The sequence below is a fragment of the Acipenser ruthenus genome, chromosome 38 (assembly GCF_902713425.1).
Source record: "Acipenser ruthenus chromosome 38, fAciRut3.2 maternal haplotype, whole genome shotgun sequence".
Lineage (NCBI taxonomy): Eukaryota > Metazoa > Chordata > Actinopteri > Acipenseriformes > Acipenseridae > Acipenser > Acipenser ruthenus.
In genome coordinates, this window is record NC_081226.1 from 8,665,216 (window position 1) to 8,690,555 (window position 25,340).

General features: G+C 40.4%; 1 protein-coding gene across 1 annotated transcript; it reads left to right on the plus strand.

The window, feature by feature from the left end:
• The first annotated feature begins 458 nt into the window (after positions 1-458).
• On the plus strand, positions 459-24,777 carry LOC131706921 (zinc finger protein 585A-like). The gene is made up of 6 exons (XM_059008866.1): positions 459-636; positions 4,769-5,279; positions 8,478-9,946; positions 10,568-10,639; positions 17,961-18,267; positions 21,493-24,777. The coding sequence occupies exons 2-6, from the start codon at positions 4,799-4,801 to the stop codon at positions 22,713-22,715; spliced, it is 3,552 nt and encodes a 1,183-aa protein (XP_058864849.1). The 5' UTR covers positions 459-636; positions 4,769-4,798; the 3' UTR covers positions 22,716-24,777.
• The last annotated feature ends 563 nt before the right edge of the window (positions 24,778-25,340 follow it).

Here is a 25,340-nt window from a genome sequence, read left to right on the forward strand (position 1 = left end):
ACAGACAGTTTTTCTGGGTCTGCCATGTTTGGAAAAAGTGGATGGGCATTTTCTGGGTAGCCAGGTCTGCCTGTGTCTGCCTGTCTCTATGGCCAGGCTGTGGTCACTGAGCCTGTACTTGGTCAGGATCTGTCTCTGCTTCGTATCTCTGACAGTGGAGAGATACTCTGCTAGGGGATAGTTTCTTTTTATTACCCGATAGCAATCTAGTTTATTTGGGGATTTTGTTTCTATGTCCCAATGTTTCAGATAGGAGTTTTTGGTTTGTTTTATAATTTGTTTTACTCTGATTGGAGGCTGGTAAGCAGTGTTGACCTGAAGCTGGTTTGTGTTCGCATCAGTGGGGGTCAGTGCAGTGAGCTTGCAGGCATGTTAAAATGCCTCTACGGTTTCCCCACTCGTGTCGACGTCATATTCCTCCGACAGACAAGAACCAATCAAAACGCGAGACTGTTAAGCAGTTCCATCCCCCAAACCGGGGCTGCGTCATACCTCCGCGTCTTTTCAAAGAGAACAACAACAACAAACGCCAGAAATTTAAAAGAAAAAAGATTGAGCTCCGCAGAGTTCTTTTTAAATTATTTAACATTTTGTTGGGCACCACTTGACAAGGCGTGGGCGATAAATAATAAAAAAGTGAGTTCCATGTTGTTGTTTTTAATTGGTGTTTGGTTGTTCTCGACGCAGTGGTGTTTTGCTGTTAGCCGCGGGTTTTTCAGCCGGTCAGTGTTTCTGTGCAGCGCAGGTATGTGATGTTCTCGTCATGGGTAGCTAGTAATGTCAGCGCGGTGTTGATGTGGTTTAACCTGCTGAACTCGGATGCGCGCAACCTCTCGATGCTCTCCTAGTGTCTGGGATAAATCCCGACTGAACTGAACAGATACTGTACGAAACTACACGTGATTGTAGATTCATATTGAATATAAACTACATGAAAACGGCATTGCGTGCTGAGAGATAAGCACGTCTGTCAGTGTTAATGACTTTATAAAACATAATGTTCTTGATTACCCTGTTTTATTTTTTACAAATTGTATTTATTTATTAACTGCAGAAGCCATAAAGTAAATGATAGACGCGGTTGTGTTACGTTATTTTGACAAAAGGTATTTAGAGTGTCGCGCTACAGAAAGTGGTACATCATCAGAATGTGGTACTGGTACCAAAACTTGATCCGTGTGACGTCAAAAAATGGTACGCTGTCAGTGTTGTGATTGACTGCTGCACAAATTACTAGGAACAAGATAAACTAGTTCACACACAGAATCCTACATGTTTACAATGTTAGATAACACAATTTGTTGCTCATCAGTTAGTCACATATTTGTTGAATTGGTAAAAAAACAATTATATTATTATTATTTGTTTATTTAGCAGACGCCTTTATCCAAGGCGACTTACAGAGACTCGGGTGTGTGAACTATGCATCAGCTGCAGAGTCACTTACAATTATGTCTCACCCGAAAGACGGAGCACAAGGAGGTTAAGTGACTTGCTCAGGGTCACAAAATGAGTCAGTGGCTGAGGTGGGATTTGAACCGGGGACCTCCTGGTTACAAGCCCTTTTCTTTAACCACTGGACCACACAGCCTCCTATTAAAATGAACTTTAAAGGCCAACAGTATCATTTGTTCAGATGAGCGTTTCTTTGTTTTCTGAGCTAAAATTATTTGCACAGCCCGGGCAAGCGCAGTACATGGTGTACCACGTTTTAACATGTACCGCAAAATAACACGACCTGGGACTTTTTTAACATAACATTTACTGTTATACAGACTTTTCAGCACGATAGGCTTTTTACAGTATATAGCGAATATTAATGGGCTTTTCCACATGGATAGACATTCTGTAATAACACAGGGATGTGGCAAAAACAACACACTTAACTTGAGCTTACATTAAACTATAATGTGGGCACATTTTAAGGTCTTTATTGTAAAAAGGTCTTCACAGAATTAAAAAATAACTTAATACAGTCGGTAAAATTCCTTAGTAACAAAACTAATCTGTACACAAAATATTAAGGCATTGTCGGGTGTTCAATATGCTTTTAGTACTCGCATACACACACATGCGTACACGCACACACACATACGTGTGGAAGGCCATCTGGGTCAGAAACACACTATTTAGTGCATCTTCAAATATTTAGTACATGCAGAGGCACTGGCCCCTCCAATAATCATCTCCAAAATATTGATTTCTGCCCTTTCTGTCACTGACACTCACACACTAAACGTATTTCATCATAAAGTGTAGTTATGGTCGTGTGTGTACTTGGTTTGTACATGTCCCCGTCCCCCCCCCCAATAAGAAATAAGTAATAATAATAATAAAGTGCAGTTAAGGACTGGCGCGTGTGTCCCTTTAATGTTTGAGTCTAGCTGTAGTAGTACAATTAGTGGATAAACCGCACATTTTAAAAATGATGCTATTTTATGCTAAACTGAAAACTGTTAATATACTAAAGGGAAAGCACTTGTGAAGCTGAATCTAGAGCTTCAATGCAGAGTTCCTGAAATGCAGTGTGATTTATTCGTACACCACATTGAGCCTGTTTTAACGCTCGGGAATCGGACAATGCAATGTCTTTGTCAGAACTCATGAAGCTCTGTAAAGAACATGACCTGGACTCCTGTATCCTGATGTATTCCACCTGCAGGTGCTTTGGGCCGCGCTACCTGTTACAGCTGCAACTGCAGAAAGATGTGTCAGTGATAAAAAGCTCCACAGCGTATGGAGTTTCATTGAAATGGCGAGTGTAATGCTATTTATTTATATAACCATATCAACACACACCACACACACACACACACACACATTATATATATAAATTGACATCGTCGTGTTTCTTTACAAACACAAAAATAAATACAAAAACAAACATTTTAACAAAAACACTTGCTCACAGAGTGAAATCAAACAGTTAAAACAAAACAAAGTCACGAACACTAAAAGAAACAAAACAGACCCTGGGTCAGGCTGGGCAGTTTCCTTCACTGTTTCTGCACAAGGTTTTTAGACAATAACAAAACATCAGATCTTTTAAAAATACAAAACAAAACACAAGGCTGCGCCGTCATATTTATACATTCTATTAATAATACAGTCATATTTATACATTCTATTAATAATACAGTCATATTTGTACATTCTATTAATAATAGTCATATTTATACATTCTATTAATAATAGTCATATTTATACATTCTATTAATAATACAGTCATATTTATACATTCTATTAATAATACAAAGCCTCTATACAAGCAGGGCTGTGCCCTGCCCCCGCTAATAGTGTGCAGGGCTCTCTCCTGCTTCCCTGCTGCAGGCTCTCTTACAACCGTATTGTCAATAAAATGCACAGTACTACTACATTTATAATACTTTTCATTGTACTGTCAATGACATTTGATTTCAGTGTTACTGTAGCTTCAGTAGAAACTCAGTATGCATTTGGCATTATTTTATTACTGTAACGTCAAGCTTGGCAAATGTCTGTGATATTCTTTGAGCGCTGGATGAGGAAGCAGGTATCTTGTTTGTTTATGTCCGTGTTATGTCTGTGTTGAAGGGACTATCTATCTGACTATCTGTACAGATCTGCCTCCTTATTTTTTTTTTTTCGGCTGCTATCGGTCTCACTCAGCCATTGAAAGCTTTTCTCTGCTTTTTCCTGAGAAAAAATGACTAGAGACCTGCGCTTGACGTCTTTTTGATGATGTCGGACCGTGTTGGAAAACATGGAACAAGTATTGAATAGCAGTTTGCTACGCATGAGGAATGACGGCTGTATTCATGTTATTTTTCTGAAAAGTGATTTAACATTGGATAGAAAAAACTGTTAGTTCCAAAAATGCAAGCACTGCTGTGATAGATGAAAGCTGCAATATGGTAGAGAAGTTACTCTGAAGTTGTAACAACTGAAAAAGATTCTTTTGTGTCAAAGCAAATGGCTGGCCAGCAGCACACGGCTGTACAAACAAGTCCTTTGATCTCCAGCCCTGACATGAAAGAAGCTTGCCCTTCGGGGAGTCCACTGGGGTATAAAACTAGTTAACAGGTTTTTGCTTAGAAAATACAGCTGGTTTATGACGGGGTCATAAAGCTAGTTTTCAAGGGGACCGAAGGAGCCAGGCTCTAAGACTTCAAATAGATCAAAAGAGAAAAGGTCTCAAGAAGATGACAAAAACCAGATGTATGGACCTTTGTGGCACCAGGGGTGTGAAGAATGCACTGAGTTCAGAGGTCTTCACACTAGATCACACACACACACTCACACACACACACTCGCACATGAAATATATGGTAACAGGATAATGAGTTGTACCTTTTCTATTGGTTAAGTGTCAGAGAAAGAGGAGGAGAGAGACACCTATGCAGAAGGGTATTTAATGTCATGCAACAATTGTAAGAACGAGTATTCTGTTTGTCCTGTACCTGGGACCAGACTCCCTGCATATTTCAATAAACCTAACAACTGATTGAAGAAAAGGACTCTGTGCAGTTTCTTGAATCTACTTACTCACCATCCTTTTTTAAGTTACATCAGACCGGAAAGGGAAAATTGTAATGTCAGACCTGGTCCAACATGGACGCAAAGGGTTAAACTTTTTCAACAGATAAAATCCTATGATATTATAAATTTATTACAAGAAATTCTGTGTTCCTTCAATAGTAAAGCCACTCCTGCTATAATGCCAGATTGCATTTGTCCCTTGAATGCCGTTCATTACACTATTTAAATTGATACATGATTATTTTTTCAGCAGCTACTAAACAGAATCCGGTCTGCTGCCATGGACAGTGTGAAGATGGAATCTGTCCAGATTAAAGAGGAGTTCCCTGAACTTGAACTTGTCCCCATTAGAGTGGAGTTCTCTGGGCTGGCTTCCCTCCCCATTAAACAGGAGCTCTGTGAGATGCAATGTGACAGCAGTCAGCCAGAGGTCTCTGACATTAAAGCTGAGCACAATGAATTGGAGATCCCCCAGATGGAAGAATCCCTTCCTGTGAAACAAGAAGAGGTTCTGGAAACTGTCCGTATTAAACAGGAGCCCCCTGAAGTAGAGTTTGACGACATGGAACCAGTGAAGGAAGAATCTGAGGACTTCAAACCAAACATCCTTGAGCAGGAGCCTGTACGCCTGCGGGAGTGTAGCGTGGTGCTGGAGAGAATCTGCGTGAGAGAGCAAGGCGCTGGAGAGGAAGGCTCTCCTAACAGCACGCAAGGAGGTGGAAAGGAAGACGGGCGCTCCCATTCAGAATGCAGTCTAGCAGGTGAGTGACTCCCAGTAGCTGTGACATTGTCATTCTAGATTGCGTGAAATCCACAGTGTGGTTGAAAGAGAGGGAGCATATTAGTTAGATTACTTTAAAACCTGTCCAATCCGGCATCGCTTGGGACTGGAAAGTGGTGCCGGATTAGAGAGTTACTGTAAAACATTGAATACTGACCTAAAGGTAAAATGACAAAACTATCTGAACACTAAACAACTGTGTTACTGTACATACACAGTGTAATAAACACAGTAATGCTTCAGCAAACTCTTCACCTGTTATTATCACAAGCCTGTTTAACCCATTCCCATAGAAAGACCTTCACGTGCTTGTACTGTACCTGCATGAGGATTCAGGTGCATCTTGCTGCATTCAGGGTCTCTCACTGTTGGCTCTTTTGAGTTAGTGGCATACATGATGTTACAATTTACTAATAATTTGAAGGTATCTGGTTTTAAAACTTCATAATTATTTCTACATAGTATTAGAAATGTAAGGGTTGCCTCCCGTGTGTACGATTTATTGATTTTAAGGCATCAAAATATGGAAATTGCACGTTTCTTTTCAAGAGTATGTCAACATCATTTTAAAAGGTTTACAAAACTTGAAAATGTCGCTGAATTTGTCGCTCAAAATTGTTTTAAAAAAAATCTAGTTTTGTCTGCTTCCGTTTTGCAGCCAAAACTTTTACAGAACATTGCTACGTTTTTAAAGATGGTTTCAGTAGTGTCTTGAGTTTCAATGTTTGAATGCCGTTTGACCTTTGTCGTACCGCAAAATCTTTCAAGGTTAGCTCAAAGATATTCTATTTAAAAGAATAGAAATAAATAGAATATCTATGGTTAGCTGTACATGAGGCAATGCAGTGAAAACAAGCATCCATATTTAAACGAGGTATTCTCAACGCAGTAATAAGCTTTTTTTTTTTTTTTTTTTTGGTATTTCCTTGACAGGCAGCCTTCTGCACGGCAGCTTAGAAGTAACAAGTTATTACAAGAAGCTGAGAAACCAGCAATACAGCTGTTGTGTTTCTGTTTGCACTTTTTGTAACATGAAACACTTTGTGCAGTTGTTGTGCACAGTGTGTGTTTCTGTAGGTTGTGTACGCATGTTTGCTTTGTATTTGTACTGTATAGACTACGTGCAACTACTGTTAAAATATAAACTACTAAAAGTACTCGCCTTCACAGCACCATACATTTTCAGTCTTGGCTACTTTGCTCTGCTCCCACCCCTGTTTAGACCTTTTATTTAGCATCATGTAATCAAAGAAATTACAGCATCATTATATTGCAAAAGTCTGCCAGTATTTCATGTTATGTCACATTATATAGTGTTGTGTTTTTTTTATTTTTTATTTTTTATTATTATTATTTTTTTTTTTAATGGTCTCAATCCTAAAATGTCTAGGTGATGCTAAGCTTTTGTCTGTAGTGTAGGTTCCTGATGCATTTACAGTCTGTGTAACTGTATAAAATAAACTGCTTGTGTTTCTGTCTGTATACTGGAGTCCTGTAACCCACTGTGTTGGGATTCAATTATAGGAATTATAAATGGAGAGAATTGAATTAACAAAACACATAAACCCTGCATGTGTAATGTAATGCTATGGCATGGGGCTGCACATTTCTAATGCACCGTGATGTATATCTGTACAACAATAAACAAGATGATTCCAAACAGAGAGAGGGAGGGAGCCGTTCCAGTCTCCAAGCACATCATTGACAGCTGATGCGGATTACACTGCAGTTCAGTGTATGCATCTGTACAGACCCCAAGATTTGTAAAAACTCATTATTATTATTATTATTATTATTATTATTATTATTATTATTTATTTCTTAGCAGACACCCTTATCCAGGGCGACTTACAGTCGTCAACAATTACATTTCAAGAATCACAGTGCAAGTAATAATACAATTAAGAGCAAGACAAATACAATGATGAATACAATGACTTTGGTTCAAGCAAGTACAAGTGTGACAAAATACAATTCAATAATACAGCAGATAACAGTGTCAGTGATAGTTACATCAGGATATAATTAAATACAAAATACTACAGATTAAACACTTAGCAGATTGCAGTAAAATAGGGGGCAGATAAGAGCAAGTAATGCGCATTTAAGGAAGAATGATATGTGTCCCAGGGGAAAAACAGGAGTTCTACAGGTGCTGTCTGAAGAGGTGAGTCTTGAGGAGGCGCCGGAATGTGGTCAGGGACTGGGCAGTCCTGGCATCTGTAGGAAAGAGATTCCACCACTGCGGGGCGAGGGTGGAGAAGGAGCGGGCTCTGGAGGCAGGGGAGCGTAGAGGAGGTAGAGCCAGTCTTCTAGTGCAGGCGGAGCGGAGAGGTCGAGTGGGGGTGTAGGGAGAGATGAGGGTCTGGAGGTAGCTGGGTGCAGTCTGCTCAAGGCATCTGTAGGCTAGTACAAGAGTCTTGAACTGGATGCGAGCGGTGATCGGGAGCCAGTGGAGTGAGCGGAGGAGTGGAGTAGCATGGGAGAAGCGAGGCAGAGAGAACACCAGGCGGGCAGCGGAGTTCTGGATGAGCTGGAGCGGACGGGTGGCGGACGCAGGGAGGCCAGCCAGGAGGGAGTTGCAGTAGTCTAGGCAGGAGAGTACCAAGGCCTGGACCAGGAGCTAGGTGGCATAGTTGGTGAGGAAGGGTCGGATTCTTCGGATGTTGCTCAGGAAGAATCGGCAAGTGCGTGCCAGAGTGGAGATGTGCTGGGAATAAGAGAGGCAGGGGTCCAGGGTGACTCCGAGGTTCTTAGCGGAGGAAGAGGGAGAGAGTGTGGTAGATTCCAGAGGAACAGAGATAGAGAGATCAGAGGAGGGGGAGGAGTAGGGAAAGAAAAGGAGGTCATAAAATACCATGATGAGAGAGATATAATTGTAATCTAATGCTGATATAATTGTAATCTGGGTTTGTCAGGGGCAATAGATCTGAAACATTACAGGAGAACTTCAAACTCAGATTTTGATCCCAGGGATCGGTTTCACCAAAATCAGTCTTTACTGACTTTGCTTTCACACATAAAGGCTTTAAGTTTAACTTTGCATTTTTACACTGGTGTAACCCAGAGCAAACCCCACAGATAAAATGCACATACTTTAATCCACTCCTCCACCTAGCCACATGTCCTAAGCCTACAAGCAGTCCCTCTTACTTTCTTTCCTGTTCATATTTTCCAGGTTCCAGTCCAGCAGCTAAAGCGAGGGCGGGCGCTGGAGAATATCCTGACTGTGGGAAAGGGTTCACCCAGTTAGGAACCCTGAAAAGACACCATCGAATTCACACAGGAAAGAAACACTATTGCTGCTCTGACTGTGGGAAGAGTTTCAGAAAATCAGGAAAACTGAAAACACACCAGCGAATTCATACAGGAGAGAAACCATATTTCTGCTCTGACTGTGGGAAGAGTTTCAGAGAAAGAGGAACCCTGACAAAACATCAGCGAATTCACACAGGAGAGAAACCGTATTGCTGCTCTGACTGTGGGAAGAGTTTCATTCAGTCAGAACATCTGAAAAGACACCAGCGAATTCACACTGGAGAGAAACCATTTTGCTGCTCTGACTGTGGGATGAGTTTCAGTTACAGAGGAGCCCTGAAAGCACACCAGCAAATTCATCTAGGATATAGCCTGTATTGCTGCTCTGACTGTGGGAAGAGTTTCAGAGAAAGAGGAACCCTGACAAAACATCAGCGAATTCACACAGGAGAGAAACCGTATTGCTGCTCTGACTGTGGGAAGAGTTTCATTCAGTCAGATCATCTGAAAAGACACCAGCGAATTCACACTGGAGAGAAACCATTTTGCTGCTCTGACTGTGGGATGAGTTTCAGTTACAGAGGAGCCCTGAAAGCACACCAGCAAATTCATCTAGGATATAGCCTGTATTGCTGCTCTGACTGTGGGAAGAGTTTCAGTCACTTAGGAAACCTGAAAACACACCAGAGAATTCACACAGGAGAGAAACCGTATTGCTGCTCTCACTGTGGGAAGAGTTTCAGTCAGTCAGGAGCCTTGAATAAACACCTGCGAATTCACACTAGAGAGAAACCATATATCTGCTCTGACTGTGGAAAGAGTTTCAGCCACACAGAATCCCTGAAAACACACCAGCGAATTCATACAGGAGAGAAACCGTATTGCTGCTCTGACTGTGGGAAGAGTTTCAGTCAGTCAGGATACATGAAAACACACCAGCGAATTCACACTGGAGAGAAACCATATATCTGCTCTGACTGTGGGAAGAGTTTCAGTCACACAGTATCCCTGAAAGCACACCAGCGAATTCATACAGGAGAGAAACCATATTGCTGCTCTGACTGTGGAAAGAGTTTCCGTACTAAAAATGACCTTCGAGTACACCAACGAACTCATACAGGAGAGAAACCGTATCACTGCTCTGACTGTGGAAAGAGTTTCCGTACTAAAAATGACCTTCGAGTACACCAACGAATTCACACAGGAGAGAAACCGTATCACTGCTCTGACTGTGGAAAGAGTTTCCGTACTAAAAATGACCTTCGAGTACACCAACGAACTCATACAGGAGAGAAACCGTATTGGTGCTCTGACTGTGGCAAGCACTTCCGTCAGGCAGGAGCTCTGAAATCACACCAGAGACGAAGCCCATGTTCATTCAGATCAAAACCTTAACCTTTCATTATGAGTCCCTGTGTAATTTACTGTTTTGTGTATCGCTCTAGAGCTTGAGATTTAAATGGTCAAAATGCTGTTCAGCTCTCTTGCACTCTGATTGTGTTAGAAAGTGGGCGGAGACGCGGACACGTCACAAGAGGCTTCTCTGCTGTCAGTTTAACTCAGGCTGTCAATGCAGTCAGTGCCTGGGAGCGGGAATATGCAGAAAGGAAACTATTCTACACCTCATCTGATGGACGAGTCAGGAGAAATTGATAACTCAGTGTGGGGAATGAGTTTCAGGGTTTAGCATTTAAACTGCATAGACTTGAAAATAAATACATTGATGGGAACGAGTATCCCGACCCCGGTATGTAGCATCCCAGAGACAAGACTGCACCGTCCTTACTGGACAACCGCCTGGAGGGTTTGTCTTGTACATTTTGTCACGTTTCTAGAATAAATGAATCACATCAATGATTGAATATTTTGCAATGTGCATTGTCCATGCTTTTATTTTACACTGCTTTTGTAAACTGCATCATATAATACAAGTGTAGCACGCATGTGCACGGGTCATAGGTACAGAAACTCAGACAGGTTTTATCCCGGCGCTTTCTTGCTCTTTTGCAGAGTTGGACCTTAAGAGTAGTTAAAGGGATGATTGTGTGGCACCTGCAGATGTACAAGGGAGTGGAGAAATGTGTAACATTGTAGAGCTTACCAGGAATAGGCCCCGGTAGCCATGGCGACTTGAGGTGAAATGGCCTGATCACCATAGTAACACCAATATGTATTGGGGGAGAACGCCTCTCCTGAATTCCTGAGCTTTGGAGGCCCTGAATAAACAAGATCGGGTTGCACCTGGACTCCAAGGTGAGAGGTTGAAGATGAAAAGTCCTTTGTGCTAGGGTTAGGTTTTCAGTAAGAAGAGAGAGTTACGGGTAACAGCCTTACAAGAGCTCTTCACAATATTCAACAGGGACACCCCATAGTTTGATCAACATTATAAGAAACTTAAATAAATCAAAAGGCCATAAAGAGAAACTCGACCAACTGGGTTGCAATCGAAGAAAGGAAAAGTCAACGAATGTTGAACCAATAATGAATGAACTGATTCAGCCTGCTGCCACTGGTCAAATTTACAGCAAGAGTTTTCCAATCCACTGAGCGAGTCTGGGTTGTGTGACCAGGAATACAAGCAAATCCTACAGGCCTCTGACGCTGGGAAATTGAACCACAGACATAATACATGTAACGGTGTTCAGTTTAAGGGCCGTGGAGTCTAACTGAAGGATGTATAAATAAACAACAGATTGCTAAAGAATGAATTACGATTTCGTAATATCCTATTAGAATTTACTGAGTTTATTGTTCTTTCCTGACTCATATATATTGAAACAATTCTAACCTGCATCGATTGCAAGACAAAGGAAACTTCTGGAGTGGAAATGTAGCTGTGCTGGACAGCAGCTGGAATTGAGTTCAAAACCAGTATAAATATGAGTAGTGTTAGAGCTCTTGTGAGAGCAGAGAAAGAATAGAACACTGCACCCCTCTGCATCTCCAAGTAAGAGAGTGCATGTCAATACCTCCCTGCAGTGCTTGCTGTTCCCTGTTTAATAAAGCATTGGTATTAAACTCTTGTATTGAGTGCATCATTCTGCGTTAACCCATTCCAGAGACTCAGCCCCAAGTGTTTAGTTTAGGCTCAAACTTCTTCCACACATTGTAATTGTTATATAAACAGAATACCACTTATGTAATCACAGAAGGGTTTTGTCCACTGGAGTTAGGATGTGTTGCAGTGGAGCTGCACTGACTCATGCTGGAGGCTCATTGCACCATTATTAAAATATGAATGCAGTGTCCAGTGTAATAAGAGATTGGAGAAGACTGTTGCTAGACTGTTGTTGTGTATTATGATGATGATGATGATGATGATGATGATGATGATGATGTCAGTGCTCTGTGCAGTAAAGGGTTACCTGGAGGTGTTTTGTGCAACCGGTCCCTGGTTTTCATGAATTGTGACTGATGACATTTAGAATGAATTAAAAACACACAAAACAAATGCACTGACTCGCTTCTTTAATATCACAAAAAATACAACACAAAACAGACAAATATAAAAAGCATCATTACATTTAGATTTGAATACAACACAAAACAGCCACATATAAAAAGCATCATTACATTTAGATTTGAATACAACACAAAACAGCCACATATAAAAAGCATCATTGCATTTAGATTTGCTCCCCCAGTCATACATGTATATTAATACAGTTAAGAATAAAGTGTGTTAGAAAACAATGGATCGCCATCTCAAATTCACAACCAAAGAACATTCTGCATTGAAATGGAGTTAAAAAATGTTTTACTGACTATACCTTACTACTTCTTATCGTTTGCATGATTTATTTTAATTGCAAATCTATATACTGCACTATTTCAGTTTTGTTACAGGATACATTAGTTTATTTCTAATGTAATCACAGTTCTACATATACACTGCCCCTGTTCTGAGGCTATGTCCCAAATTCTGGGCTTCTCTGCTGTTCCGAATTCAGCTGAGTTTATGGGATGTTCTGCTCTACAAATGACAGCCCAGTTTCTAAGTCATGCTCAGTTTACCATAAAAATGTTCAACAGAACTGGATCGTGAATTCATTTAAGAGTAACCTTTAGTACATGAATCAAAGTTGACAACTTTTTTTTGACTCTCCCCAAATTTGAATTAGAAACAGAAATAACATTTAAATGTAAAAAAAAGCTTATTTCTTTATTACAATGAAAAAAAACTGCATTGCACTGAAATAGATACAGTACATGAAAATGCAGGTGTTTTCCTTTATTAAAGGTTAATATCAAAATACATTTTGAGAAGGAACATGGTATTTCAAAAAAAGGACATCTCATTAGCTTATGTAATGTCCATCAATATATAGTCATGTGTAGCGGTTTATCAGACCTCAATATGAATAGAATGGTGGAATTCAACATATTTTATAAACCTATTACATGCAAAAAAATAAATAAATACAAACATACAAAAAAGGCCTATATCTGCTGTTTAACACATGGGTTTTAAGAGACCAGCGCCCTTCAACAACTTAACATGGATATTATTGGATTGCATTGGTCAATTACTCCTCATCTATTCCTGATAGTTATACTGTAGGCTAGCGTTGCTTGCAGCATTTCTGTGCAACTGCAAGATGTTTTTGCAGAATTCTACATGTAAGATTTCTGTTGGACTTTAGTCCCAATTACTGCATTCACAGTTTAGAGTGGGTCTCCAAACTTCACTGCCGTGTAAAAGGATTGGTTGTATAATTCTCTCACAATGTTAAAATGCCTCTAGGCTTTCCCACTCGTGTCAACGTCATATTCCTCCGACAGACAAGAACCAATCAAAACGCGAGACTGTTAAGCAGTTCCATCCCCAAAACCGGGGCTGCGTCATACCTCCGCGTCTTTTCAAAGAGAAGAACAACAACAAACGATAGAAATTTAAAAGAAAAAAGATTGCGCTCCGCAGAGTTGTTTTTAAATTATTTAATATTTTGTTGCGCACCACTTGACAAGGCGTGGACGATAAAAAAAAGAAAAAGTGAGTTCCATGTTGTTGTTTTTAATTGGTGTTTGGTTGTTCTCGACGCAGTGGTGTTTTGCTGTTAGCCGCGGGTTTTTCAGCCGGTCAGTGTTTCTGTGCAGCGCAGGTATGTGATGTTCTCGTCATGGGTAGCTAGTAATGTCAGCGCGGTGTTGATGTGGTTTAACCTGCTGAACTCGGATGCGCGCAACCTCTCGATGCTCTCCTAGTGTCTGGGATAAATCCCGACTGAACTGAACAGCTACTGTACGAAACTACACGTGATTGTAGATTCATATTGAATATAAACTACATGGAAACGCATTGCGCGCTGAGAGATAAGCACGTCTGTCTGTGTTAATGACTTTATAAAACATAATGTTCTTGATTACTCTATTTTATTATTTATTTATTTATTTTAACTGCAGATGCCTTAAACTAAATGATATAGACGCGGTTGTTTTAAACTAAATGATACAGACGCGGTTGTTTTAAACTAAATGATATAGACGCGGTTGTTTTAAACTAAATGATATAGACGCGGTTGTTTTAAACTAAATGATACAGACGCGGTTGTTTTAAACTAAATGATATAGACGCGGTTGTTTTAAACTAAATGATACAGACGCGGTTGTTTTAAACTAAATGATACAGACGCGGTTGTTTTAAACTAAATGATACAGACGCGGTTGTTTTCGTTATTTTGAGAAAAGGTATTTAGAGTGTCGCGCTACAGGAAGTGGCTGAAAGCCGGTGTAGGTGCAGAAAGTGGTACATCATCAGAATGTGGTACTGGTACCAAAACTTGATCTGTGTGACGTCAAAAAATGGTACGCTGTCAGTGTTGTGATTGACTGCTGCACAAATCACTAGGAATAAGACAAACTGTGGTTCACCCACAAAATTGTACATGTTTACAATGTTAGATAACACAATTTGTTGCTCATCAGTTAGTCACATATTTGCTGAATTGGTTATATATATATATATATATATATAATATATATATATATTAAAATTAACTTTAAAGGTCGAACAGTACTTTGTATTTGTTCAGATGGGCGTTAACTTTTTTTCTGAGCTAAAATTATTTGCACAGCCCGGGCACGCGCAGTACATGGTGTACCACGTTTTAACATGTACCGCAAAATAACACGACCTGGGACTTTTTTAACATAACATATCCTGTTATACAGACTTTTCAGCACGATAGGCTTTTTACAGTATATAGTTAGTATTAATGGGCTTTTTAATTAGTATTAATTAGACATTCTGTAATAACACAGGGATGTGATAAAATCAATGCTGAAGCGACCTTATATTTATATGACATTTGTTATTTTGCACAGTTTAAGCTGTGTCTGAATGAACCACGAACAGCGAGTCCAGCCTTTGATATGGAGACACCACGCACACACTTAACTTGAGCTTACATTAAACTATAATTTGGGCACATTTTAAGGTCTTTATTGTAAAAAGGTCTTCACAGAATTAAAAAATAACTTAATACAGTCGGTAAAATTCCTTAGTAACAAAACTAATCTGTACACAAAATATTAAGGCATCGGGTGTTCGATGTGCTTTTAGTACTCGCATACACACACATGCGTACACGCACACACACACGTGTGGAAGGCCATCTGGGTCAGAAACACACTATTTAGTGCATCTTCAAATATTTAGTACATGCAGAGGCACTGGCCCCTCCAATAATCATCTCCAAAATATTGATTTCTGCCCTTTCTGTCACTGACACTCACACACTAAACGTATTTCATCATAAAGTGTAGTTAAGGACTGGTGCGTGTGTCCCTTTAATGTTTGAGTCCAGCTGTAGTAGTACAATTAGTGGATAAACCGCACATTTTAAAAATGATGCTATTTTATGCTAAACTGAAAACTGTTAATATACTAAAGGGAAAGCACTTGTGAAGCTGAATCGAGAGCTTCAATGCAGAGTTCCTGAAATGCAGTGTGATTTATTCGTACACCACATTGAGCCTGTTTTAACGCTCGGGAATCGGACAATGCAATGTCTTTGTCAGAACTCATGAAGCTCTGTAAAGAACATGACCTGGACTCCTGTATCCTGATGTATTCCACCTACAGGTGCTTTGGGCCGCGCTACCTGTTACAGCTGCAACTGCAGAAAGATGTGTCAGTGATAAAAAGCTCCACAGCGTATGGAGTTTCATTGAAATGGCGAGTGTAATGCTATTTATTTATATAACCATATCAACACACACCACACACACACACACACACACATTATATATATAAATTGACATCGTCGTGTTTCTTTACAAACACAAAAATAAATACAAAAACAAACATTTTAACAAAAACACTTGCTCACAGAGTGAAATCAAACAGTTAAAACAAAACAAAGTCACGAACACTAAAAGAAACAAAACAGACCCTGGGTCAGGCTGGGCAGTTTCCTTCACTGTTTCTGCACAAGGTTTTTAGACAATAACAAAACATCGGATTTTTTTAAAATACAAAACAAAACACAAGGCTGCGCCGTCATATTTATACATTCTATTAATAATACAGTCATATTTATACATTCTATTAATAATACAGTCATATTTGTACATTCTATTAATAATAGTCATATTTATACATTCTATTAATAATAGTCATATTTATACATTCTATTAATAATACAGTCATATTTATACATTCTATTAATAATACAAAGCCTCTATACAAGCAGGGCTGTGCCCTGCCCCCGCTAATAGTGTGCAGGGCTCTCTCCTGCTTCCCTGCTGCAGGCTCTCTTACAACCGTATTGTCAATAAAATGCACAGTACTACTACATTTATAATACTTTTCATTGTACTGTCAATGAAATTTGATTTCAGTGTTACTGTAGCTTCAGTAGAAACTCAGTATGCATTTGGCATTATTTTATTACTGTAACGTCAAGCTTGGCAAATGTCTGTGATATTCTTTGAGCGCTGGATGCGGAAGCAGGTATCTTGTTTGTTTATGTCCGTGTTATGTCTGTGTTGAAGGGACTATCTATCTGACTATCTGTACAGATCCGCCTCCTTATTTTTTTTTTTTCGGCTGCTATCGGTCTCACTCAGCCATTGAAAGCTTTTCTCTGCTTTTTCCTGAGAAAAAATGACCTAGAGACCTGCGCTTGACATCTTTTTGATGATGTCGGACCGTGTTGGAAAACATGGAACAAGTATTGAATAGCAGTTTGCTACGCATGAGGAATGACGGCTGTATTCATGTTATTTTTCTGAAAAGTGATTTAACATTGGATAGAAAAAACTGTTAGTTCCAAAAATGCAAGCACTGCTGTGATAGATGAAAGCTGCAATATTGTAGAGAAGTTACTCTGAAGTTGTAACAACTGAAAAAGATTCTTTTGTGTCAAAGCAAATGGCTGGCCAGCAGCACACGGCTGTACAAACAAGTCCTTTGATCTCCAGCCCTGACATGAAAGAAGCTTGCCCTTCGGGGAGTCCACTGGGGTATAAAACTATTTAACAGGTTTTTGCTTAGAAAATACAGCTGGTTTATGACGGGGTCATAAAGCTAGTTTTCAAGGGGACCGAAGGAGCCAGGCTCTAAGACTTCAAATAGATCAAAAGAGAAAAGGTCTCAAGAAGATGACAAAAACCAGATGTATGGACCTTTGTGGCACCAGGGGTGTGAAGAATGCACTGAGTTCAGAGGTCTTCACACTAGATCACACACACACACTCACACACACACACACACTCGCACATGAAATATATGGTAACAGGATAATGAGTTGTACCTTTTCTATTGGTTAAGTGTCAGAGAAAGAGGAGGAGAGAGACAGACACCTATGCAGAAGGGTATTTAATGTCATGCAACAATTGTAAGAACGAGCATTCTGTTTGTCCTGTACCTGGGACCAGACTCCCTGCATATTTCAATAAACCTAACAACTGATTGAAGAAAAGGACTCTGTGCAGTTTCTTGAATCTACTTACTCACCATCCTTTTTTCAGTTACATCAGACCGGAAAGGGAAAATTGTAATGTCAGACCTGGTCCAACATGGCCGCAAAGGGTTAAACTTTTTCAACAGATAAAATCCTATGATATTATAAATTTATTACAAGAAATTCTGTGTTCCTTCAATAGTAAAGCCACTCCTGCTATAATGCCAGATTGCATTTGTCCCTTGAATGCCGTTCATTACACTATTTAAATTGATACATGATTATTTTTTCAGCAGCTACTAAACAGAATCCGGTCTGCTGCCATGGACAGTGTGAAGATGGAATCTGTCCAGATTAAAGAGGAGTTCCCTGAACTTGAACTTGTCCCCATTAGAGTGGAGTTCTCTGGGCTGGCTTCCCTCCCCATTAAACAGGAGCTCTGTGAGATACAATGTGACAGCAGTCAGCCAGAGGTCTCTGACATTACAGCTGAGCACAATGAATTGGAGATCCCCCAGATGGAAGAATCCCTTCCTGTGAAACAAGAAGAGGTTCTGGAAACTGTCCGTATTAAACAGGAGCCCCCTGAAGTAGAGTTTGACGACATGGAACCAGTGAAGGAAGAATCCGAGGACTTCAATCCAAACATCCTTGAGCAGGAGCCTGTACGCCTGCGGGAGTGTAGCATGGTGCTGGAGAGAATCTGCGTGAGAGAGCAAGGCGCTGGAGAGGAAGGCTCTCCCAACAGCATGCAAGGAGGTGGAAAGGGAGACGGGCGCTCCCATTCAGAATGCAGTCTAGCAGGTGAGTGACTCCCAGTAGCTGTGACATTGCCATTCTAGATTGCGTGAAATCCACAGTGTGGTTGAGAGAGAGGGAGCATATTGGTTAGATTACTTTAAAACCTGTCCAATCCGGCATCGCTTGGGACTGGAAAGTGGTGCCGGATTAGAGAGTTACTGTAAAACATTGAATACTGACCTAAAGGTAAAATGACAAAACTATCTGAACACTAAACAACTGTGTTACTGTACATACACAGTGTAATAAACACAGTAATGCTTCAGCAAACTCTTCACCTGTTATTATCACAAGCCTGTTTAACCCATTCCCATAGAAAGACCTTCACGTGCTCGTACTGTACCTGCATGAGGATTCAGGTGCATCTTGCTGCATTCAGGGTCTCTCACTGTTGGCTCTTTTGAGTTAGTGGCATACATGATGTTACAATTTACTAATAATTTGAAGGTATCTGGTTTTAAAACTTCATAATTATTTCTACATAGTATTAGAAATGTAAGGGTTGCCTCCCGTGTGTACGATTTATTGATTTAAAGGCATCAAAATATGGAAATTGCACGTTTCTTTTCAAGAGTATGTCAACATCATTTTAAAAGGTTTACAAAACTTGAAAATGTCGCTGAATTTGTCGCTCAAAATTGTTTTAAAAAAAATCTATTTTTGTCTGCTTCCGTTTTGCAGCCAAAACTTTTACAGAACATTGCTACGTTTTTAAAGATGGTTTCAGTAGTGTCTTGAGTTTCAATGTTTGAATGCCGTTTGACCTTTGTCGTACCGCAAAATCTTTCAAGGTTAGCTCAAAGATATTCTATTTAAAAGAATAGAAATAAATAGAATATCTATGGTTAGCTGTACATGAGGCAATGCAGTGAAAACAAGCATCCATATTTAAACGAGGTATTCTCAACGCAGTAATAAGCTTTTTTTTTTTTTTTTTTTTTTTTGGTATTTCCTTGACAGGCAGCCTTCTGCACGGCAGCTTAGAAGTAACAAGTTATTACAAGAAGCTGAGAAACCAGCAATACAGCTGTTGTGTTTCTGTTTGCACTTTTTGTAACATGAAACACTTTGTGCAGTTGTTGTGCACAGTGTGTGTTTCTGTAGGTTGTGTACGCATGTTTGCTTTGTATTTGTACTGTATAGACTACGTGCAACTACTGTTAAAATATAAACTACTAAAAGTACTCGCCTTCACAGCACCATACATTTTCAGTCTTGGCTACTTTGCTCTGCTCCCACCCCTGTTTAGACCTTTTATTTAGCATCATGTAATCAAATGAAATTACAGCATCATTATATTGCAAAAGTCTGCCAGTATTTCATGTTAAGTCACATTATATAGTGTTGTGTTTTTTTTTTTTTTTTTATTTATTATTATTTTATTTTTTATTTTTTTTTATTATTTTTTTTTTTTTTTAATGGTCTCAATCCTAAAATGTCTAGGTGATGCTAAGCTTTTGTCTGTAGTGTAGGTTCCTGATGCATTTACAGTCTGTGTAACTGTATAAAATAAACTGCTTGTGTTTCTGTCTGTATACTGGAGTCCTGTAACCCACTGTGTTGGGATTCAATTATAGGAATTATAAATAGAGAGAATTGAATTAACAAAACACATAAACCCTGCATGTGTAATGTAATGCTATGGCATGGGGCTGCACATTTCTAATGCACCGTGATGTATATCTGTACAACAATAAACAAGATGATTCCAAACAGAGAGAGGGAGGGAGCCGTTCCAGTCTACAAGCACATCATTGACAGCTGATGAGGATTACACTGCAGTTCAGTGTATGCATCTGTACAGACCCCAAGATTTGTAAAAACTCATTATTATTATTATTATTATTATTATTATTATTATTATTTATTTCTTAGCAGACACCCTTATCCAGGGCGACTTACAGTCGTCAACAATTACATTTCAAGAATCACAGTGCAAGTAATAATACAATTAAGAGCAAGACAAATACAATGATGAATACAATGACTTTGGTTCAAGCAAGTACAAGTGTGACAAAATACAATTCAATAATACAGCAGATAACAGTGTCAGTGATAGTTACATCAGGATATAATTAAATACAAAATACTACAGATTAAACACTTGGCAGATTGCAGTAAAATAGGGGGCAGATAAGAGCAAGTAATGCGCATTTAAGGAAGGATGATATGTGTCCCAGGGGAAAAACAGGAGTTCTACAGGTTCTTTCTGAAGAGGTGTGTCTTGAGGAGGCGCCGGAATGTGGTCAGGGACTGGGCAGTCCTGGCATCTGTAGGAAAGAGATTCCACCACTGCGGGGCGAGGGTGGAGAAGGAGCGGGCTCTGGAGGCAGGGGAGTGTAGAGGAGGTAGAGCCAGTCTTCTAGTGCAGGAGGAGCGGAGAGGTCGAGTGGGGGTGTAGGGAGAGATGAGTGTCTGGAGGTAGCTGGGTGCAGTCTGCTCAAGGCATCTGTAGGCTAGTACAAGAGTCTTGAACTGGATGCGAGCGGTGATCGGGAGCCAGTGGAGTGAGCGGAGGAGTGGAGTAGCATGGGAGAAGCGAGGCAGAGAGAACACCAGGCGGGCAGCGGAGTTCTGGATGAGCTGGAGCGGACGGGTGGCGGACGCAGGGAGGCCAGCCAGGAGGGAGTTGCAGTAGTGTAGGCAGGAGAGTACCAAGGCCTGGACCAGGAGCTAGGTGGCATAGTTGGTGAGGAAGGGTCGGATTCTTCGGATGTTGCTCAGGAAGAATCGGCAAGTGCGTGCCAGAGTGGAGATGTGCTGGGAATAAGAGAGGCAGGGGTCCTGGGTGACTCCGAGGTTCTTAGCGGAGGAAGAGGGAGAGAGTGTGGTAGATTCCAGAGGAACAGAGATAGAGAGATCAGAGGAGGGGGAGGAGTAGGGAAAGAAAAGGAGGTCATAAAATACCATGATGAGAGAGATATAATTGTAATCTAATGCTGATATAATTGTAATCTGGGTTTGTCAGGGGCAATAGATCTGAAACATTACAGGAGAACTTCAAACTCAGATTTTGATCCCAGGGATCGGTTTCACCAAAATCAGTCTTTACTGACTTTGCTTTCACACATAAAGGCTTTAAGTTTAACTTTGCATTTTTAAACTGGTGTAACCCAGAGCAAACCCCACAGATAAAATGCACATACTTTAATCCACTTCACCACCTAGCCACATGTCCTAAGCCTACAAGCAGTCCCTCTTTCTTTCTTTCCTGTTCATATTTTCCAGGTTCCAGTCCAGCAGCTAAAGCGAGGGCGGGCGGTGGAGAATATCCTGACTGTGGGAAAGGTTTCACCCAGTTAGGAAACCTGAAACGACAGCAGCGAATTCATACAGGAGAGAAACCGTATCGCTGCTCTGACTGTGGGAAGCGTTTCAGAGAAAGAGGAACCCTGACAAAACATCAGCGAATTCACACAGGAGAGAAACCGTATTGCTGCTCTGACTGTGGGAAGAGTTTCATTCAGTCAGAACATCTGAAAAGACACCAGCGAATTCACACTGGAGAGAAACCATTTTGCTGCTCTTACTGTGGGATGAGTTTCAGTTACAGAGGAGCCCTGAAAGCACACCAGCAAATTCATCTAGGATATAGCCTGTATTGCTGCTCTGACTGTGGGAAGAGTTTCAGAGAAAGAGGAACCCTGACAAAACATCAGCGAATTCACACAGGAGAGAAACCGTATTGCTGCTCTGACTGTGGGAAGAGTTTCATTCAGTTAGATCATCTGAAAACACACCAGCGAATTCACACAGGAGAGAAACCGTATTGCTGCTCTGACTGTGGGAAGAGTTTCATTCAGTCAGATCATCTGAAAAGACACCAGCGAATTCACACTGGAGAGAAACCATTTTGCTGCTCTGACTGTGGGATGAGTTTCAGTTACAGAGGAGCCCTGAAAGCACACCAGCAAATTCATCTAGGATATAGCCTGTATTGCTGCTCTGACTGTGGGAAGAGTTTCAGTCGCTTAGGAAACCTGAAAACACACCAGCAAATTCACACAGGAGAGAAACCGTATTGCTGCTCTCACTGTGGGAAGAGTTTCAGTCAGTCAGGAACCTTGAATAAACACCTGCAAATTCACACTAGAGAGAAACCATATATCTGCTCTGACTGTGGGAAGAGTTTCAGCCACACAGAATCCCTGAAAACACACCAGCGAATTCATACAGGAGAGAAACCGTATTGCTGCTCTGACTGTGGGAAGAGTTTCAGTCAGTCAGGATACATGAAAACACACCAACGAATTCACACAGGAGAGAAACCGTATCACTGCTCTGACTGTGGGAAGGGTTTCCGTACTAAAAATGACCTTCGAGTACACCAACGAACTCATACAGGAGAGAAACCGTATTTGTGCTCTGACTGTGGCAAGCACTTCCGTCAGGCAGGAGCTCTGAAATCACACCAGAGACGAAGCCCATGTTCATTCAGAATGAAACGTTAACCTTTCATTATGAGTCCCTGTGTAATTTACTGTTTTGTGTATCGCTCTAGAGCTTGAGATTTAAATGGTCAAAATGCTGTTCAGCTCTCTTGCACTCTGATTGTGTTAGAAAGTGGGCGGAGACGCGGACACGTCACAAGAGGCTTCTCTGCTGTCAGTTTAACTCAGGCTGTCAATGCAGTCAGTGCCTGGGAGCGGGAATATGCAGAAAGGAAACTATTCTGCACCTCATCTGATGGACGAGTCAGGAGAAATTGATAACTCAGTGTGGGGAATGAGTTTCAGGGTTTAGCATTTAAACTGCATAGACTTGAAAATAAATACATTGATGGGAACGAGTATCCCGACCCCGGTATGTAGCATCCCAGAGACAAGACTGCACCGTCCTTACTGGACAACCGCCTGGAGGGTTTGTCTTGTACATTTTGTCACGTTTCTAGAATAAATGAATCACATCAATGATTGAATATTTTGCAATGTGCATTGTCCATGCTTTTATTTTACACTGCTTTTGTAAACTGCATCATATAATACAAGTGTAGCACGCATGTGCACGGGTCATAGGTACAGAAACTCAGACAGGTTTTATCCCGGCGCTTTCTTGCTCTTTTGCAGAGTTGGACCTTAAGAGTAGTTAAAGGGATGATTGTGTGGCACCTGCAGATGTACAAGGGAGTGGAGAAATGTGTAACATTGTAGAGCTTACCAGGAATAGGCCCCGGTAGCCATGGCGACTTGAGGTGAAATGGCCTGATCACCATAGTAACACCAATATGTATTGGGGGAGAACGCCTCTCCTGAATTCCTGAGCTTTGGAGGCCCTGAATAAACAAGATCGGGTTGCACCTGGACTCCAAGGTGAGAGGTTGAAGATGAAAAGTCCTTTGTGCTAGGGTTAGGTTTTCAGTAAGAAGAGAGAGTTACGGGTAACAGCCTTACAAGAGCTCTTCACAATATTCAACAGGGACACCCCATAGTTTGATCAACATTATAAGAAACTTAAATAAATCAAAAGGCCATAAAGAGAAACTCGACCAACTGGGTTGCAATCGAAGAAAGGAAAAGTCAACGAATGTTGAACCAATAATGAATGAACTGATTCAGCCTGCTGCCACTGGTCAAATTTACAGCAAGAGTTTTCCAATCCACTGAGCGAGTCTGGGTTGTGTGACCAGGAATACAAGCAAATCCTACAGGCCTCTGACGCTGGGAAATTGAACCACAGACATAATACATGTAACGGTGTTCAGTTTAAGGGCCGTGGAGTCTAACTGAAGGATGTATAAATAAACAACAGATTGCTAAAGAATGAATTACGATTTCGTAATATCCTATTAGAATTTACTGAGTTTATTGTTCTTTCCTGACTCATATATATTGAAACAATTCTAACCTGCATCGATTGCAAGACAAAGGAAACTTCTGGAGTGGAAATGTAGCTGTGCTGGACAGCAGCTGGAATTGAGTTCAAAACCAGTATAAATATGAGTAGTGTTAGAGCTCTTGTGAGAGCAGAGAAAGAATAGAACACTGCACCCCTCTGCATCTCCAAGTAAGAGAGTGCATGTCAATACCTCCCTGCAGTGCTTGCTGTTCCCTGTTTAATAAAGCATTGGTATTAAACTCTTGTATTGAGTGCATCATTCTGCGTTAACCCATTCCAGAGACTCAGCCCCAAGTGTTTAGTTTAGGCTCAAACTTCTTCCACACATTGTAATTGTTATATAAACAGAATACCACTTATGTAATCACAGAAGGGTTTTGTCCACTGGAGTTAGGATGTGTTGCAGTGGAGCTGCACTGACTCATGCTGGAGGCTCATTGCACCATTATTAAAATATGAATGCAGTGTCCAGTGTAATAAGAGATTGGAGAAGACTGTTGCTAGACTGTTGTTGTGTATTATGATGATGATGATGATGATGATGATGATGATGATGATGATGATGTCAGTGCTCTGTGCAGTAAAGGGTTACCTGGAGGTGTTTTGTGCAACCGGTCCCTGGTTTTCATGAATTGTGACTGATGACATTTAGAATGAATTAAAAACACACAAAACAAATGCACTGACTCGCTTCTTTAATATCACAAAAAATACAACACAAAACAGACAAATATAAAAAGCATCATTACATTTAGATTTGAATACAACACAGAACAGCCACATATAAAAAGCATCATTACATTTAGATTTGAATACAACACAAAACAGCCACATATAAAAAGCATCATTACATTTAGATTTGAATACAACACAAAACAGCCACATATAAAAAGCATCATTGCATTTAGATTTGCTCCCCCAGTCATACATGTATATTAATACAGTTAAGAATAAAGTGTGTTAGAAAACAATGGATCGCCATCTCAAATTCACAACCAAAGAACATTCTGCATTGAAATGGAGTTAAAAAATGTTTTACTGACTATACCTTACTACTTCTTATCGTTTGCATGATTTATTTTAATTGCAAATCTATATACTGCACTATTTCAGTTTTGTTACAGGATACATTAGTTTATTTCTAATGTAATCACAGTTCTACATATACACTGCCCCTGTTCTGAGGCTATGTCCCAAATTCTGGGCTTCTCTGCTGTTCCGAATTCAGCCGAGTTTATGGG

Excerpts from the sequence above, each read along its gene's own strand:
- LOC131706921 (XM_059008866.1), top strand. The coding sequence starts at position 4,799 with ATGGACAGTGTGAAGATGGAATCTGTCCAGATTAAAGAGGAGTTCCCT. Across the intron at positions 5,280-8,477 it reads TTCAGAATGCAGTCTAGCAG|GTTCCAGTCCAGCAGCTAAA; the intron begins GTGAGTGACTCC and ends CATATTTTCCAG. Across the intron at positions 10,640-17,960 it reads ACAAGGGAGTGGAGAAATGT|AATGAATTGGAGATCCCCCA; the intron begins GTAACATTGTAG and ends ACAGCTGAGCAC.